Raw genomic sequence first — 15969 nt, forward strand, 5'->3', positions numbered from 1 at the left:
TTTGTTAGCAAACAATTGGAAGAAGAAGATACCGAAACGACAGAAAAACCTTTAAGTCTGTTGTTTTGGAGTGACCTACTTGCACGGGCCGAAGTGTGCCTCGTAGTTTTGCGACACTGTGTATTGTCAGCTGCTGCTTTGGATCAACGTCAGGGGTGTGCATGTCTTGAGAAATGCACTTAACAGAAATTAAGAGGTAAAGCGCCCGTTGTTTGATGAGTCACTGAATTCTGCCCAGAGGGACGCGGAGATCTGGCTGACGGATAACCAGGATTTGATATCGGAAGGCTGCTTTCATAATCGTGTCCCCTTGAGAAGATACCTTGTAAAGCATGATTGTGTTCGGATCGAGAATGGAGGGATTGTATGGAAACTAACACGGCTATGTTAATTATGTCTATAGAAGCCGCGCCAAAGAGTTCACTCTCATTAGTTTGAGTCGCACTTTCATAAGAGCTGTTCTAAGTTTAACTTTAATTGCATTGTCAGCATCACACTATATTCTTATTAGTCATCTTCTTTGAAAATACATTCATCATGTGATGGACCTTCATAGAAATAAGATTGGATTTTTTCCATTAATATTAAATAAGCAGGTTTTAATGGCCATTGGTTATAAGGAACCTTTTCACTGATAGGTGACTCATGTTTGATTTTCTTTGAATTTGATTACGTTTAATGTGTGTTGATGTTATAATGTGTATTGTGGTTGTCAGGCTAAAAACAGACCTTTAATTGAAGGACTTATTTTTGTAGGAGAGAGCGCAAGCTCAGAATGATCTAGTAATATCATGTGAACTACAGCACTGTTCCTGGGAGGGTTATGAGAGGAGAAGTAGAACAGGCAGCCCAGTGATTTTCATCAGGGCGCCGACCCCCTCTCCTGTGTGTTGAGGGGTTGCTACACAACCTGCCAATGTTCAGGGAATCACAAAGCTACTATATTCAGCCACATATTTTCTATGCACACCGATGGAATCGTTGCTTTCCTGACCTGTGTTTGTATCCGCCTGCATTTCTGTGCACATGTGCCGTAATTAAACCCCAAAGCTCGAGCTTTCCAGTGTGATTTCCGAGCTGTGATGCGGGCCCGAGCACCTGTTAAACGAACCACGCTGTCAGTTGTGATTAAAACGGCAGGACACTCCCTTTCGCATGGTCTGAGAGCAGAGTGCCTTAACTGAACGACTGTAATCCATCAAGGGTATTAAACTGTCATCTGACAAAAGCTTACAGTCCACGAACACGGATGGCTTGAGTCGTGCTGGGCATTACTACAGGCCATGACTGTTGCCGGTACTTTACGAGCTGCATTTTAACATTCCCGTAGACTATTGCAAAACACCTGAGACAAAACAGTGTAGATGACTTTGTTCCTAGTCTATGCATGACACAAATCTGACTTGTTAGCAATAAAATCCTGCAGTAGACATGAAATCGGTCTAAACAGTATAATACTTATTTTCCTATAGTTTTTTAATGTTATCTACACTTACAGTACAGGAGAATGTGATGTGTTTAGTTTAATGCACCGTTTGTTTCTGACAGTCATTGAAAGCTCATTTTCTTCCGTTTAGAAAATAAGTTTTTTGTTTGGTTTTCCTTCTTTGTCTTTTGTTTGGTTCTTATCATTTCCAGCCACATTAAACAAAGTTCCCGAAAGAACAAAAACTGATCTCTCCTCTCCTCTGACCTCCAAGGCGTCGAATCACTTGTGTTTCAAACGTCAGGCTGTTTAAATACATGTCACTGTAGATGCGCCAGATATCATACAATGCCGGACTGTCATCATATTGATTTTCCTTCTATTCTGTTTCAATTTAGTGCCAGATGTGTTGCATCAAAGAGGACTGACTACTGCAAAAGACTTGGACAGACATAAATGCAAAATCCCCCCTCCCAATGGCTTCTCTTTCCCAACAAAAGACAGTGTCAAATTTTAATTTATCAAAGTGATAATACAGTTCTAAACAGAGTCAGGTTCGTTTTGCACATAAAGGTCCTTTAGTATATTCTACATCACAGGACCGGATGTCATCTGGAGTAGAGGCTTAGTTAATATGCCTTGTTTTAACTACTAACTGCCTGGTGTATATGAGCTATGGGTGCCCTGCAGTGGATGTTATCCTTTCACACCTTAATTGGCTTTACAATAGTTCTGTCAAAACACTGAGCACAAAAGGGATGCGGCCCAGCCAGCACCAACGCTGTACATCGAAGTCTAAATATATCTGCCATGCCTCTGCGTGCCCGGCGCTCATTTTTCAGATACGTTTAAACTTCATAATATAATTTTATTTAAAAGAGCCCGGATGGATCGCCCTTGATGGTTTTTGCAAATGCTTATGATTAAAATGTCAGCCCCCTTTGACAAAATAGTACGCGGTGTTGGCAAACCCGTGATCAATCGCCCCGTCGTCTACTTATGATCTAGTTAGATTCATTGTTTTCTGCCACCCGGGATCATATTTCAGACGGTTTAAATGGAGCCGAGGCCCGGGAATGGAATTAAAGTGTGTTCACTATTAAAATTAATGCGGTGCGGATGGCACTAGACGGATGTGGACTGGGAAACACGCAGTCACCTTCAGATTTAAGTAGAGGAGTGAAAAGTTTGCAACATATTGGCTTTGGACAAGTGCATTATCACCGAGTTGTTCTCTTGGCACAGATGCTTCATTTTACTCACGGCAGTACATTTTACACGGGTACCGCATGTTCTGTTGAGTTGGAAAGGTATTATATGTGAATTAATTCAATAATTCACTTTTTATTTTTAAAGCTATCTAGTTCCACTCGTACTGTGGCGTCCCCAGTTGAAATATCATGGCCTCAGCCAACAGTTGGGTCTTCGTGCCCAGTTTTATGGTGGCGGAACAGTTTCAGTTCCCTGAGTTATGCAGGTCAATAAAATCGAGGTAAAGCGAAGCAGTGATTTGGATTGCTTCGTTGGGAGGTAACCTACCTTAAAAATGTTAATCGCCACAAAAGTGTGACCACTTGAGAATACAGAACCCAGCGAAAGGTCAGCTAAAGCGTGTTTAATGAAAACTTTTACCGTCAATAAAAAGCACTTTTTATTGCGATCACGTCATTTTTGTTTGCTGTGTTCTGGAGCTCTGCAGCAGACCTGAGTTAGCCCAGATGTGTTTATTTTAAAAGTATAAGTTAGTCTCCAGAGCGTAACAAATGCTACCTTAATATGGATAGAAGTTATTGTTGTTTTTCTCTCCAAGAAATCTTGTTCAGTTGTTCGTTAATCCCTCCGTGTTTTGCCTGTCCGGTAAATGGGAGGATTTGCAAAGCTCTGGCTAAGTACATCAATTAATTAAACCCTATATATTATTTACATATACATGTATATTGTTATTTATTTATTTACCCATTAATTATTAAGCCATAATATTCTGATCCGGTCCATTAGCATGCAATTTGCAAAATGGCTGATATTTATGGGAGTTAATGAGGGCACAGTGTAGCTCTAACATGTAAATTATAGTTAATTATTCATTAAATATACACTAAATCAAGGCCTGGGAAGAGGGAGAAAAGCTTCGGTTGGTCCCAGGTTGGAAGCGAATAGTTCATGAGTTTTCTTCGCCTGTGAGAAACATTAGTTTGTAGATAAGCGATGTCATTACAGTTTTTGTAGGAAATGAAATGCTTCTACCAGGCTGATTGCATAAAGGACCCAGTAATGTGAACTTATTTAAAAAAGAAGAAAAGGAAATCTGTACGTTGTTTTGATGCGTGCCAGTTATATTTTAATAACATCCCTTGGGGGTCTCGTTGTTATGATTCGTGCAACCTGGAAAATATGTTTTAGTGTTGTTAGCGTTCCAATTAACTGATTTTGTATTACACTTGTACAACCCTTTGTAAGAGCTCTAATTAAAGTGCGGGAAATTGTTTTGCGAGCGCTTTGTTTATTCGTGGCGATCCACTTCCCTGGGAATTGTGATAATGGCGCAGTCGTGAAGTAGCGCCGTCTCGACAGGAAAGGTCACTTTGAGCTTCGTTTTGAGACGGGCCCGTTGTTTTTTAATTGGAAAGCTTTTACTCAGGCCGCTCCCTTCAGATGTGTATTTAAGGTTGGCTGTTCATTTCTCTGTCTCCATATCCGCCTGCCGAGTACTCTTGTATGTGAATGTGGCTTCAGAACAGTTTCGGACCAGTGATATACATCTACACAACCCCAGCACCTACATTTCCGTCGACTGTGTCCGTGTCTTGTAGTTAAGTCACAATGAACTCTGCTGTATATGTTTTACATTCTGCTTTGGCTTAATGTACAACACTCTTCCCAGGGTTGTATCATGATGGGTTGCTTCTCGGGTAATCGGCCACGTGTGTGTGCAATTGTTTAATCCTCCCCAGCTCGGGAAAACGTACAGAACTGTTTTTTCACGGGTCAGAGATCGCTTGGGAAATGATTTGAAATGGAAGGGTAGGTCACCCCTGTAAACGATCTGTGCTTGAATGTCACGCTAATGCACTCACTCCGAGACATGCAGCTTCTTAAAAAATGTATCACTTCATCTCTCGCCTCCCGGACGCGTGATTGAAGGCCTCCGAACGGGCTTTGAAAATGTTATTCTGTAGTTGCTTACTGTAAAGAAATGTAATCTGCATTATCTGCCCTCCCCCCCGCTGCTGACTGTGCAAAACCGCGAAGCACTAGTGAACTGTCATACTGTGGAATTTAAAGCTACAGCGGCCGGGCTGAATAAACACACGGCGCTACAGTGAGCGAGAAACACGCCCGCCCTTTATTTATGTCCCCGTTTTGATGAATCGGATAAACTGTGCTCTTAATGCAGAGGAGACTGAAGTCTTTCCGAGCGCTTTGTCCCGCGCAGAGTATATTCCTGAGTGAACACCTGTGAAGTGTGAATGATTTAATGCCTTTGTGGTTAAATTGCATTTAACTGGTGAGGGCTATACATTATTGAATTTGTAGAAACTTGGTGTGAAGTGACAGTGCTGCTATTCAGCAGATGTGGTGACAACTTTCATCTGTTGAAATATTGGCTCGACTCTTTTGTTTTTTTTTCCTTCTCTCTTTCAGACCTTGTATTAGGATTTGAGGTGAACGTTTTTCAGCCTCACGATTTTTCTCCTGCATCTCGGATGAAAAGAATACTTTACTTTCATATTCAGACTCTAATGGAAATCCAGGCTTTTTCCAATTTATCGTATTTGAAAGTGATATACAGTTTCTGGGAAGGTATCCATCCAGATTGGTAGCACTTGCACAATTTCTGTTACAGAAACAACACACACACACAGGTGCACACAAATCCAATCGTGTAGTAGAAACCCTTTAGATTTCGACACAGATTTAACATTAATCTTCCCATTCGTTTATTTCCACTCCTAAATAGAATTGTTTAGTTTGGAGACAGACTAGTTTTCCAGAAACGAGTTCTCTACTTTCCTCTTCGAATCCCTCTCTCTGTCATAAAGAGATTGATCACAGTCCCTACATTCAGAGAGAAAAATAAATAAATACCATATTTTGTCTCGATTACAAACTACAAGGTTGTTGTATTATAAATATGATCCCTTCCAAACGGATAAGACAACCTCAGCCATCAACTCGAGAAAAATACATGTTTCTTTACAACTCATTACGTTTTCTGAACCAGAGAACCATTTTATGATCCAGCAACGCTCTGATAGTTTTTTGTAATCCACATAGTCAGATGAAAAGTCCTAAATTGTCTGTTTTTCCCCACTCCATCATGTAACATTACTGTCCAAAGTTTTTAGTAGCACAACACAAGGTATTGGGCTTGGTACGAACTGCGTTTTTTGTTTTACAGTCTCCGATATCATTCTACTCAATGCTTATGACATTATATTCAAATAACAGAAGAAGCACCATTTATTATATGTCATTGTCCACCTTGATGGAATTGTACTGTAGAACTGTGTGTGGGGGTCTTATTTACTCACCTGACCCCTCACAGCCGTGTCTAATTCAAACATGTTTCTTCCACTGCTTGGATTCATCACATCGAACGTGTTCCTTGGACTAAGGAACAGCCTATTGCATTGACAAAAGAAGTGGAGAGTTTTTTTTTTCCCCAATCAAAAACAATAATAAAACGGATAACTGTGGTGAAATCCCGCTCTCCAGCTCTGTAGTGAAGAGGTCGGGACTCCGCGTGTGGTCACCTGATTGATGTGGAGAACAGCAGTGCGTTTTGAAAGTGTGCAGCTCAGCGTTATTTAAAACTCCACTCACATGTCCTGCACTGCCTGCCCTTTGGCTCTACCGTGCTCCTCCGTGCCCTTCACCCGAAGGCTGGCGTGGAGGCGCTGGTCTTGCCAGCTGGAAAGTGCTGCGTTGCCGAAATTTTCAAGGCATTAACTGATAAAATCCTTACGATCACCGCCCTTTTTTTAATTTTTATCCTTGTACTGTTTTTAAATGGTTTATCGACAGTTCAAGTAATAGAAAAGTTGTGTCACATGATCCATGATACTTTTGTTCCATTTTGCATGTGTACCTTTAGTTACATTAGTTAAGGTGTAAATTATGTAAAGTTTTACCCAGGGATTTTATTGTTATACTTAGATCTTCTAAATGTGTTTATGAACTATTGCCTTTTGACTGAACAAGGTATGTTTTATACACCTTTCTTTCCAGATCATTTTAAGCTCATGATGTTTTTTCTCTTTTCAGCATTATTTATTCGGCGTTAATTATATTGTGTATTGCTAATGCTGCACTTTGCCATGTGGTGATAGCTCTGCTTATGTCATTATCACCGCAGCACATATCACAGGCGTGTTGTAATGTGTTGTTGTCGTGTTTGTCGCCCGGCAGAGAGTGTGCACCGACACTTACAGCACTACGAGGTGGAGTACCTGCAGTTCGCCTTCCGCTGGATGAACAACCTGCTGATGAGGGAGCTGCCTCTGAGGTGCACCATCCGACTGTGGGACACGTATCAGGTACCCGGCGTCCAAACCTCTCGTTCTGGTGTATTTAGATTCATCAGTAGTTTGTTTTATACTTCATGTTCATATTCACACGCAGAATAAGGCGACCAGCTTGTCCTTAAAGCCTGTTTACAGTGAGAAGTAGGTCTACAAGGCTTTGATGTGCTCTGGTCCTAATCATAAAAACTACCTGTATGTGAACTATTAACACTGCGTATCATTTTTGTCTTGGCAAAACGTGGGTTAATTGTCTTAATTCATTGGCAGTCTTTCAGGAATAACCAATGTATTGTTTGTTTGCCCATAGAGACCCATGTTAATGCCCAGTGTATTGCTGATGTAATAAAAATAATAATCAGATATTAGAACCCATAATAACTGGTGATCTGGAACACCAGAAATATTAGTATTTGAATGCACTTTCATTTAGTTTTTTAATACAATACCTTTAATTTGTGCTTACTACAGCCTTCTATAAAATCACGCCGATCGATGAAGCTCCTTGGATCCGCGCTCCTGTATTCCTATCGACCCGCTGTCTGACAGGGAACATTGACACAGTTATATTCCTTCATCTGACATAACCTGATTTAATTAGCCGCCATGAGGATAAACAATGTACATTGATATCGTTCGTCTTGGCTTTGTCATTTTGATGGCAGATACAAACTGCTTTCTTTTCCCCCCAGTTAAGGACGCATTTTTGAAATTGATGTTTTTGACTGGGTGAGAGGCATCACATGGGAACATCGCATGTTTATTTATTTAGCGATTTGATTTAAATAACTTTTAACACAAAAGCCAGGTGTACGTTCTGAAATGTATCACAAGCAATTCACCCTTGTGTCGAAACACTTCATTAAAGACTGTTTCAGATAGCCTTTTCATATTGGTTAATTGATTAAAAGGAAATACTTTGAACTTGAGTTGGGGGCATCAGAAGAAAAATAATCATGTTCTGAAAGGTGTGCCATCTTTTAAATCTATAGTATGAACAGTCACTCCAATTGGCTTAATAGTTACCCTTCAAATCACAGGCTCTGAATTCTGACTCTTTCTGTCAGAATTAAAAGTCTGCACATAAATTCCGCTGAGGCATTCTGGGGGATTTTGATGAACGATTGCGAGGTGTGATGGAATATTGTCCGACAGCCCGAGACGTCATTGGGCCCGATCTGTAATTCAAAATGAGGAATTACTCGGCTGGAGACAGTCTGGTGATTAATTCCTTAATTTATTTATTTTTTAACCCTTGCGAACCCGAGAGAACCCACATGCGTCCGAGCGTGATGGTTATTTCGCGAGATTGATGAATGTGCCGCGCTTAGAAAAATGTACTCTACCGGGGTCTTCAGTCTGAGCTCAGTATTATTAAATGAATGTATCAAGTACCTATAAGGAGTTTAATTGCCGCAGACTGCCATTGTGCCCTGCTTGCATTTAATCAAAATGTGTACATGGTTATATAAAGGTGTCACATATAGAATATGTTTAAAGACAGAGAGAGAAACCCATGCGGTCACTGTTTTTGTTTTATTCTGTTTTAGGATACTTTAGATTGTGGCAAAGGCAACAGAACACTCTGTGTCTTTATAATAAGTAATGATGGAGATTGTAATGCATAAATGTTACATCTGATTTCTTTAAAAAAATGTTGCCTCATCATAAGTAAATGTCACATCTGTGCAAGAGTGACTATGAAATAACCAGTGTTTATTTAATTGTTTTAGCTGCAGAGGGAGTGGGCTGTAGTATTTTTAGCCATAGTTATAATTTCATGCTTCACTTTATGACATAACTATTTGAGCAATATATAATAAAAAAATACAAAGTCAACAAGCATATGTAAAATAATCCACAGCGCTCTCTAGACACTGCTAGGCCATCTCTCTCTCTCCTCCCTCTAGTTTAGCACTCGAGTTTGATTTAAACCTGCTTTTAAAATCAGTTTGTAATTGTTATGCTATAAAATGGGCTTGCATTCATCTAAGAGGACTTTAGTTTAGAAATATCCACATATGTAGACAGCGAAAAGTTTTACTACTAGTGCACATGTGAGCACCAGCAACTCTAACTCTGGAGCTTGTAATTTATCATCTTATTACGATTATCGTTAACGTTTTATTTGTGTATATTCATCAACGGTGCATTTTGAATGCAAATGAAGCTCTGTAAATAAAAAGGATTGCCTTTCTGAAACACGGCTCCCTCCCAGAGCCCCCAGCCTGGTCAGCCAGAATCCTACATCCCAGTCTGATACTAAAACAAACCGCAGAAGCTGCAACTCTGAATATTGTAAATTGGGGAGAGCATGAATCACTTGAGTGGAAGCCCCCCCGAGACCCCCACACGAGGAAAAAAAAATAACCCCCAGCTAACCCAGCAATATAATGTAAATCTTGATGTGAATCGTATGGTGTATGGTGTCTCGTATTTAGACGTGGAGTAGCACAGCCATTGCAATGGAGTCAAGCAAGGACACAAGCAAACGCAAGTAGTAATTCTGACTCAAGCCACAGTTCTAGAACACGTTTAAAAGCTAGAACCTTTATTTCTCTGTATTTTTGTCCATTACGGTTAAGCAAAGCAGTAAGAGAAATCAGTGTTTATCTTTCACAGTCCTGTCCGCCCTTCCCTGTGGACTCCAGTGCACGCGAGAGTAACCCATAGAAGCGTGTCACCTGTACTTATTGTGAGTGCGTGTGTGTTCCCCCCCCGTGTCACAAACACAGTACTCTAATGTACTCAGAAGCATCAAAACAAAAAGCTGCGGTGACTTTTCAAATCTGGCTGCTCCCACAATGCTTCAGTGTCACAGGAGCCTCGCCCTGTGTCTAGTGCAGTTTCACAGCCTGCTTTGTGAATGCACTTCGTTTTTATGTGCCCTGTTTGGCAGTATCTCTCAAAAGCTGTCATGACATTAAAAAAGTAACTGTTCAATAATATGATTAGGAAGAGGTTGCCGTTAAGATACAGCAGGACTGTTCGACCGAGCTGCAAGACTCCCAAGGTCAGGTATAATTGGAAAGCTGTACGGCCGAACTGTAACCATTTAAAACATCAGTTTTTAGTCCTTCATTCAAGATTACCAGTATTAATGCGGACTAAATTCAGCTGTGCCTGCAGATTTGTGCCCCACATCAGATTAGCTGCATCTTTACTCGGGGACATGACACTAATACCTGCTACCTAAACCAGTGGCTGATCATTTTGACAGGCTTTTTGCTGAAAATGCTTTTTGAAATGGGTTAAAATAAACAAATGGATGAATAAACAAAAACCCTTGCTGCCGTTTGTATTTAAGATGCAATCAGACTTCGGCTGTATTTGGCATTAATACGTTGCTTGGCTGTGGGCAGTTCTGAGACATTTTGTGTTGCTTCTAATGCAACCTTTCAATGGGATATTCATCATGTGTTTTTTACATTATAATTCATTTTTTAACTCATTGACACAGACCTCTGATGCAGGCTGTGTTCAGATGTATTGGCAAGACATCGTATTCTCTCTGTTCATTAGGAAGGTGAGAGATAGTATAACGACACGACCAATTACCCTCCAATCAGCTCACCTGTTCAGAGTTCTCTCGACACACTGCGGATCTGTCAACTTCAGAGGCTGAGAGAGAGCAGCTGAGTTTAATTTGCGTGAGTTGGTAGAGGGTGTGATTGAAGGGGCCTCACCTTGACCAACAGGCAAGAGGAAACTCTCTACCGATTGTGCAGATACTTCGATCCCAAGTCAGCTCCAGGGCTCCGCCTCCCACTGGGGATTGGTTTATGAATACAAAGCCGACTCCCCCTCCTTCACAATGAGCCGTTTGCATGCTCTCTGTGCTTGTGTGCTCTGTCTGAGCTCCTTACACTGCACTGCAGCTCAGCAAGTGCAGGCTGAGAGATGTCTTTGCAGCGCTCACTGAGCCTGCAGTACACAGTAGAGCACACTGTGGAGTGGTCTCTGCGTTGTATATTTAGCTAATCCTGGGATATTAGTTATTACTATTATTTTTTATTAGTAGCTGTAGTGGTAGTAGTAGTAGTACAAGTGTTGTAGCAGTAGTACTTCTGCTGCTACTTCTATACTGCTACTGTGACTACTACAGCTACTACTACTTCTGCTACTACTACTACAGCTATAGCTACTTCTATGAAAGAAAGTAAGTTTACAAACGAGAGGAGGCCATTCGACCCATCTGCTGCTACTACAGCTAATGCTACTTCTTCTGCTACTACTACTACAGCTACTGCTACTTCTTCTTCTGCTACTACTATTATAGCTACTGCTACTACTATTACAGCTACTACTTCTGCAATTACAGCTACTGCTACTAGAGCTACTACTTCTACTGCTACTACTACTACAGCTACTGCTACTACTTCAGTTACTTCTATTGCTACTTCTGCTACTACTACAACTACTTAAAATGCTACTTCTACAATTACTACTTCTACAACTGCTACAACAGCTACTGCTACATCTATTACTACTAATAATTCTATAATAATAATGTTAATATAATATCGAATCAGAGGCCAGTATGCAGTACATAGACCTACATTCAGCACTTACTATACGCGTGGTTTACCGTGTCCAACACAGGCCCCTTTTTAACGTGGATAAGTTGCCGTGTGCCCAAAACTGCTCAACTCCTCATTGGTTGTTTACGTGTGCTCTTAGTTGTAAACGGGCGAAGTTATCTCGCACACTTGTAAGTTAAGGTGCAAGTCAATAATTCAAATATATGACTTGATTCTGCCTATTGATTTCCTGCTCTCCAAAGCAAAGAGAGAAACGGCGGAGAAATTATAGATTACGAGGATTAGACCGATTTTGTTCACATAGCGGAGGTGACTAAACCGTCTCACTCGTTCATCCAGTCTGGGTGACAGCATATTGTAAATGAGCGACTGTGATCGGATTCCTGTGCCCACAGAGAGGTCACAGAAGATGTTTTGAGTCTCGTCTACGAGTCTTGAGAAGATTGTGCTTTCGTAAAGGCATCTCAAAGAACTCGGTTCATGACCTTTCAGGTGTAACTAGTAAAAATACTGACAGGAACAGGAACAGCACTGGACTACAAATAGCACTGTGCCTCCTCTCTGCTCCTGAATTTTACACTGATGTGTTATTTCAGGGCTCAAAAGCAGCGCTGTAGGCATCTCCACCCGTAGTTGTCATTAATAGACTAGTTTGTCAAGCAAAGGTCATCGTGTAACTCCCCTCAGCTTTCAATCCTGTGCTCCGTGGGCCTTGAAATGCCCATCAAACTTGTGTTCATTTTAAAGAAAATAAATAAATCCACAATGTTTCATTTGTATTGGATTTAGAGAGTTTGTTCACCGATGTGTGTGTCTATTCTGACCCATGTGAGGGCAGCACAGCCGACACAACGCCGTGCTTTGATTTAATTTCATTATTCGGTTCGGGGATGTTTGCAGAGTGGTCTCCTCCGACAGCTGTTCTATTCACGTCTTCGTTTGGGGGCGAATTCTCTTCTGGATACTGGTTTCGGCAAAGCCAACTGGCACACCAAGCAGCTCCACGAGGACCAGATTAGAAGAACACGGACATGGAGGCGTTCCACTGTGTTTTGGGCCTTGAAGCTGGTCCAGACAGCCCCTCTTTGCTTTGGAGAAGAGCGGTGCCACTTTTCCTCTTTGCGTATCACTGCTAGCTCTTTAAACAGAACAAACACATTCGCGACTAATGAGGATTAGTTCGACTCGAGGCGAGTGGCGAAGCTGTGTGTTAACAGCCTTCCAGAGTCTGCCCATCTGATTTGTAAGAATGTTCATAAAACTGTCCCGTCGTCAGTTCTGCAGAAAACTGCTAAGGCCTCCGGTGACTGGGGTTTAATGCTTTGTGCATTGATTTGAAGGAGTATTGTGCTTCCCACGTTTGGTATTTAGTCTGGTCCTGATGTAATAAGGAGGTTTTGAGTGTATAAGACCAAACAGACACTGTACAACTCCACTGAGTTTTACACGGATATAAAGCAAACGCAGATTAACTAACAACTCCAATATGGTGTGTGAATTCATCAAATATCAGATAACAATAAACAAATACATAAACCATCTTAAAATTGTGTCTGAAACGGGCTTCACTTTTTCAAGCATATTAACCGCAACAGCCGAGATCATCCTGCATTGCAGCCTATTAATTAGGTTGCGGAGGACAATCCATTTAGCACTGGATCAACAAAGACGGGATATTTACAAAAGCCACAGATGATGCCTCGGTTCAAGCCCCAAAGATCTCTGTACCGTTGACATAAACAGCCCTCGAGTCAATGAGCGCTCGGGTACAATTTCATTTAGAACGTCATGGCAATTATGTTTTGAAAGCCTGCCCAGAAAATTAATTGTAGGAAAAAACAGAAAAGAAAAGAAAACAGACCCAGTATTTATGCAGACTTGTTGTTTTGAATCCTGGAGCGACCAGTCGGAATAGAGATCTCCATCCTGCTGGGGGGACAGTAGTCCACCTCGCCTAAAGAGTGCTGTCTGCCTTTATAAAGAGTGTCATTGAAAACTACATTTTTCAGTGTCGCCTCTAAAAATACATACAAAATTATCAAGGGTAGAAAGTACAACAGTGTGAAATTAATTGACTAATTACAACAAAGAACAATTTAAATACTTTGTTTTGTGTGTGTTTTTTTAACTGCAGAGACTTAACTTGATATACAAAGGAAAATAAAAACACTTTGTTTAGCATTGTGTGCGTAAGTGACTCTCAGGAATTCATAGACAATGTTCTTCTTTCACACTTCCTCTCCACCAATCAGTGTCGTATTATAATCTATAGTTTTCTCTGCGAGTTTCTATTCCTAATACTACTTGAATTTGGCAAAGTCTGATGTTGTCTTCTCTTTTCTCACCTCACTAAGGAATGTAATACCTGGTTTCTAGTAAGCCCGTACTTCAAATGTACTTATTTCAAAAGAAAATAAAGATCATACGTGCATACGCGTTTTCCTGAACTCTTGGCACTGAAAGGAAGATTAATTGCCGGAACAATTATGACAGCGCTTTTTGTCTCCCCGCTGCCACATGAAGGCAGTTTGCTCCCCCGAGGATCTTTATTGTGAGCGTGCCACCACGGAGAGACCAGCATCCGATGCTCGGGAGACGTCGCTTCAAAAGGCGCCTGAGATCTGCCATTAAAACTTTCCTCTTTATGTATTTGCTCCGTTACGGTGTGAAGCCGGTGACAGGGTATCACAATAAAAGCCAGCTCACAGATGCTAAACCTCCCAAACTTGGTCCCTGCGCAGCTTGAGTGTGTTATTTTGTGACCTCTTTAAAACCTTCCTGCTACATCCTCTTGGCTCATAATAACGAAGCCTGAATGCAGGATAAGACTAGTGCTGTTAACTAAGTAAAAAAATAATAATCTTATGCATTAATGAGGCATTAAAATTGATCCGTTCGCATATGTGTTTGTGTATATACACTGATCAGCCATAACATTATGACCACCTGCCTAATATTGTGTAGGTCCCCCTTTTGCCGCCAAAACAGCCCTGACCCGTCGAGGCATGGACTCCACTAGACCTCTGAAGGTGTGCGGTGGTATCTGGCACCAAGACGTTAGCAGCAGATCCTTTAAGGCCTGTAAGTTGCGAGGTGAGGCCTCCATGGATCGGACTTGTTTGTCCAGCATATCCCACAGATGCTCGATTGGATTTGGAGGCCAAGTCAACACCTTGAACTCGTGATTCATGAGACCAGGCCACCTTCTTCCATTGCTCCGTGGTCCAGTTCTGATGCTCACGTGCCCATTGTAGGCGCTTTCGGCAGTGGACAGGGGTCAGCATGGGCACCCTGACTGGTCTGCGGCTGCGCAGCCCCATACGCAACAAACTGCGATGCACTGTGTGTTCTGACACCTTTCTATCAGAACCAGCATTCACTTTTTCAGCAATTTGAGCTGCAGTAGCTCGTCTGTTGGATCAGATCACACGGGCCAGCCTTCGCTCCCCACGTGCATCAATGAGCCTTGGCCGCCCATGACCCTGTCGCCGGTTCACCGCTTTTCCTTCCTTGGACCACTTTTGATAGGTACTGACCACTGCAGACCGGGAACATCCCACAAGAGCTGCAGTTTTGGAGATGCTCTGACCCAGTCGTCTAGCCATCACAATGTGGCCCTTGTCATAGTCGCTCAGATCCTTACGCTGCCCATTTTTCCTGCTTCTAACACATCAACTTTGAGGACAAAATGTTCACTTGCTGCCTAATATATTCCACCCACTGACAGGTGCCATGATAACGAAGTTATCAGTGTTATTCACTTCATCTGTCAGTGGTCATAATGTTATGGCTGATCGGTGTATATATTTTAATACACCATGTCACTTCCTCAACGTTTAGAGATAATTCTAAAGTCACACATGCGTATATATTTGTGTGTTTATTTGTGTACAGCATACATGTAATCTTACGTGAAAAGCACGTTCTTATGTGGAAGGTGGGAGAGAAGGAAGCAGGAGGAAAGCCTGCGTTTTAAAAAGTAAATGCTGACGACAGGTTCATTGTGAAGTGGAGCGCAGTCTGGGAGACTTTGTCAGACTTGGCATGTTCTTCGCCGTTGATGCGAAAGCCCCGAGGTGTGCGGCGTATGGTGGGGTTGCGGTGTCTAGGTATGGAGATGCCACAAAGTTTAATGCATGTAGATAAGTGGCTGACATGTGTCACTTTCAGTCTGCTCCTGTCAAACCCTGTGTGCTTCCCACAGACTGAGAACACGGCCTCGGTCTGAAACTGCACGTGAACACCATTAAGAATAATAATTGCAGGAAATATTGCTTCATCGAGTTCTCGGGATACAGGGTACAGCTATTTAGTTGGCAGTCCTCAGCAGGTTCAGTAAAATTACGTTTATTCCTCTGAGTTTTAAATCTGCATGCATACAAGTAAGTTGCATATAGTTGGACTGCTTTCTGTATTTCTCCAGCACGTCCCTGTTGTTTGTGTTCATGGTCATACGTACTAAAACATGACTTTCATTGTG

General features: G+C 41.7%; 1 protein-coding gene across 4 annotated transcripts in view; it reads left to right on the forward strand.

Moving 5' to 3' along the window:
* tbc1d22a (TBC1 domain family, member 22a) overlaps positions 1–15969 on the forward strand; it is a 130897-nt gene that overhangs the window by 81537 nt on the left and 33391 nt on the right. For all 4 annotated transcript variants that reach the window (XM_066723862.1, XM_066723864.1, XM_066723863.1 and 1 more), the window contains one exon: positions 6836–6963. In XM_066723862.1, coding sequence (XP_066579959.1) covers positions 6836–6963 — 128 coding nt within the window. The remainder of the gene's footprint in view (positions 1–6835; positions 6964–15969) is intronic.

Source organism: Amia ocellicauda, chromosome 15 (assembly GCF_036373705.1).
Source record: "Amia ocellicauda isolate fAmiCal2 chromosome 15, fAmiCal2.hap1, whole genome shotgun sequence".
Lineage (NCBI taxonomy): Eukaryota > Metazoa > Chordata > Actinopteri > Amiiformes > Amiidae > Amia > Amia ocellicauda.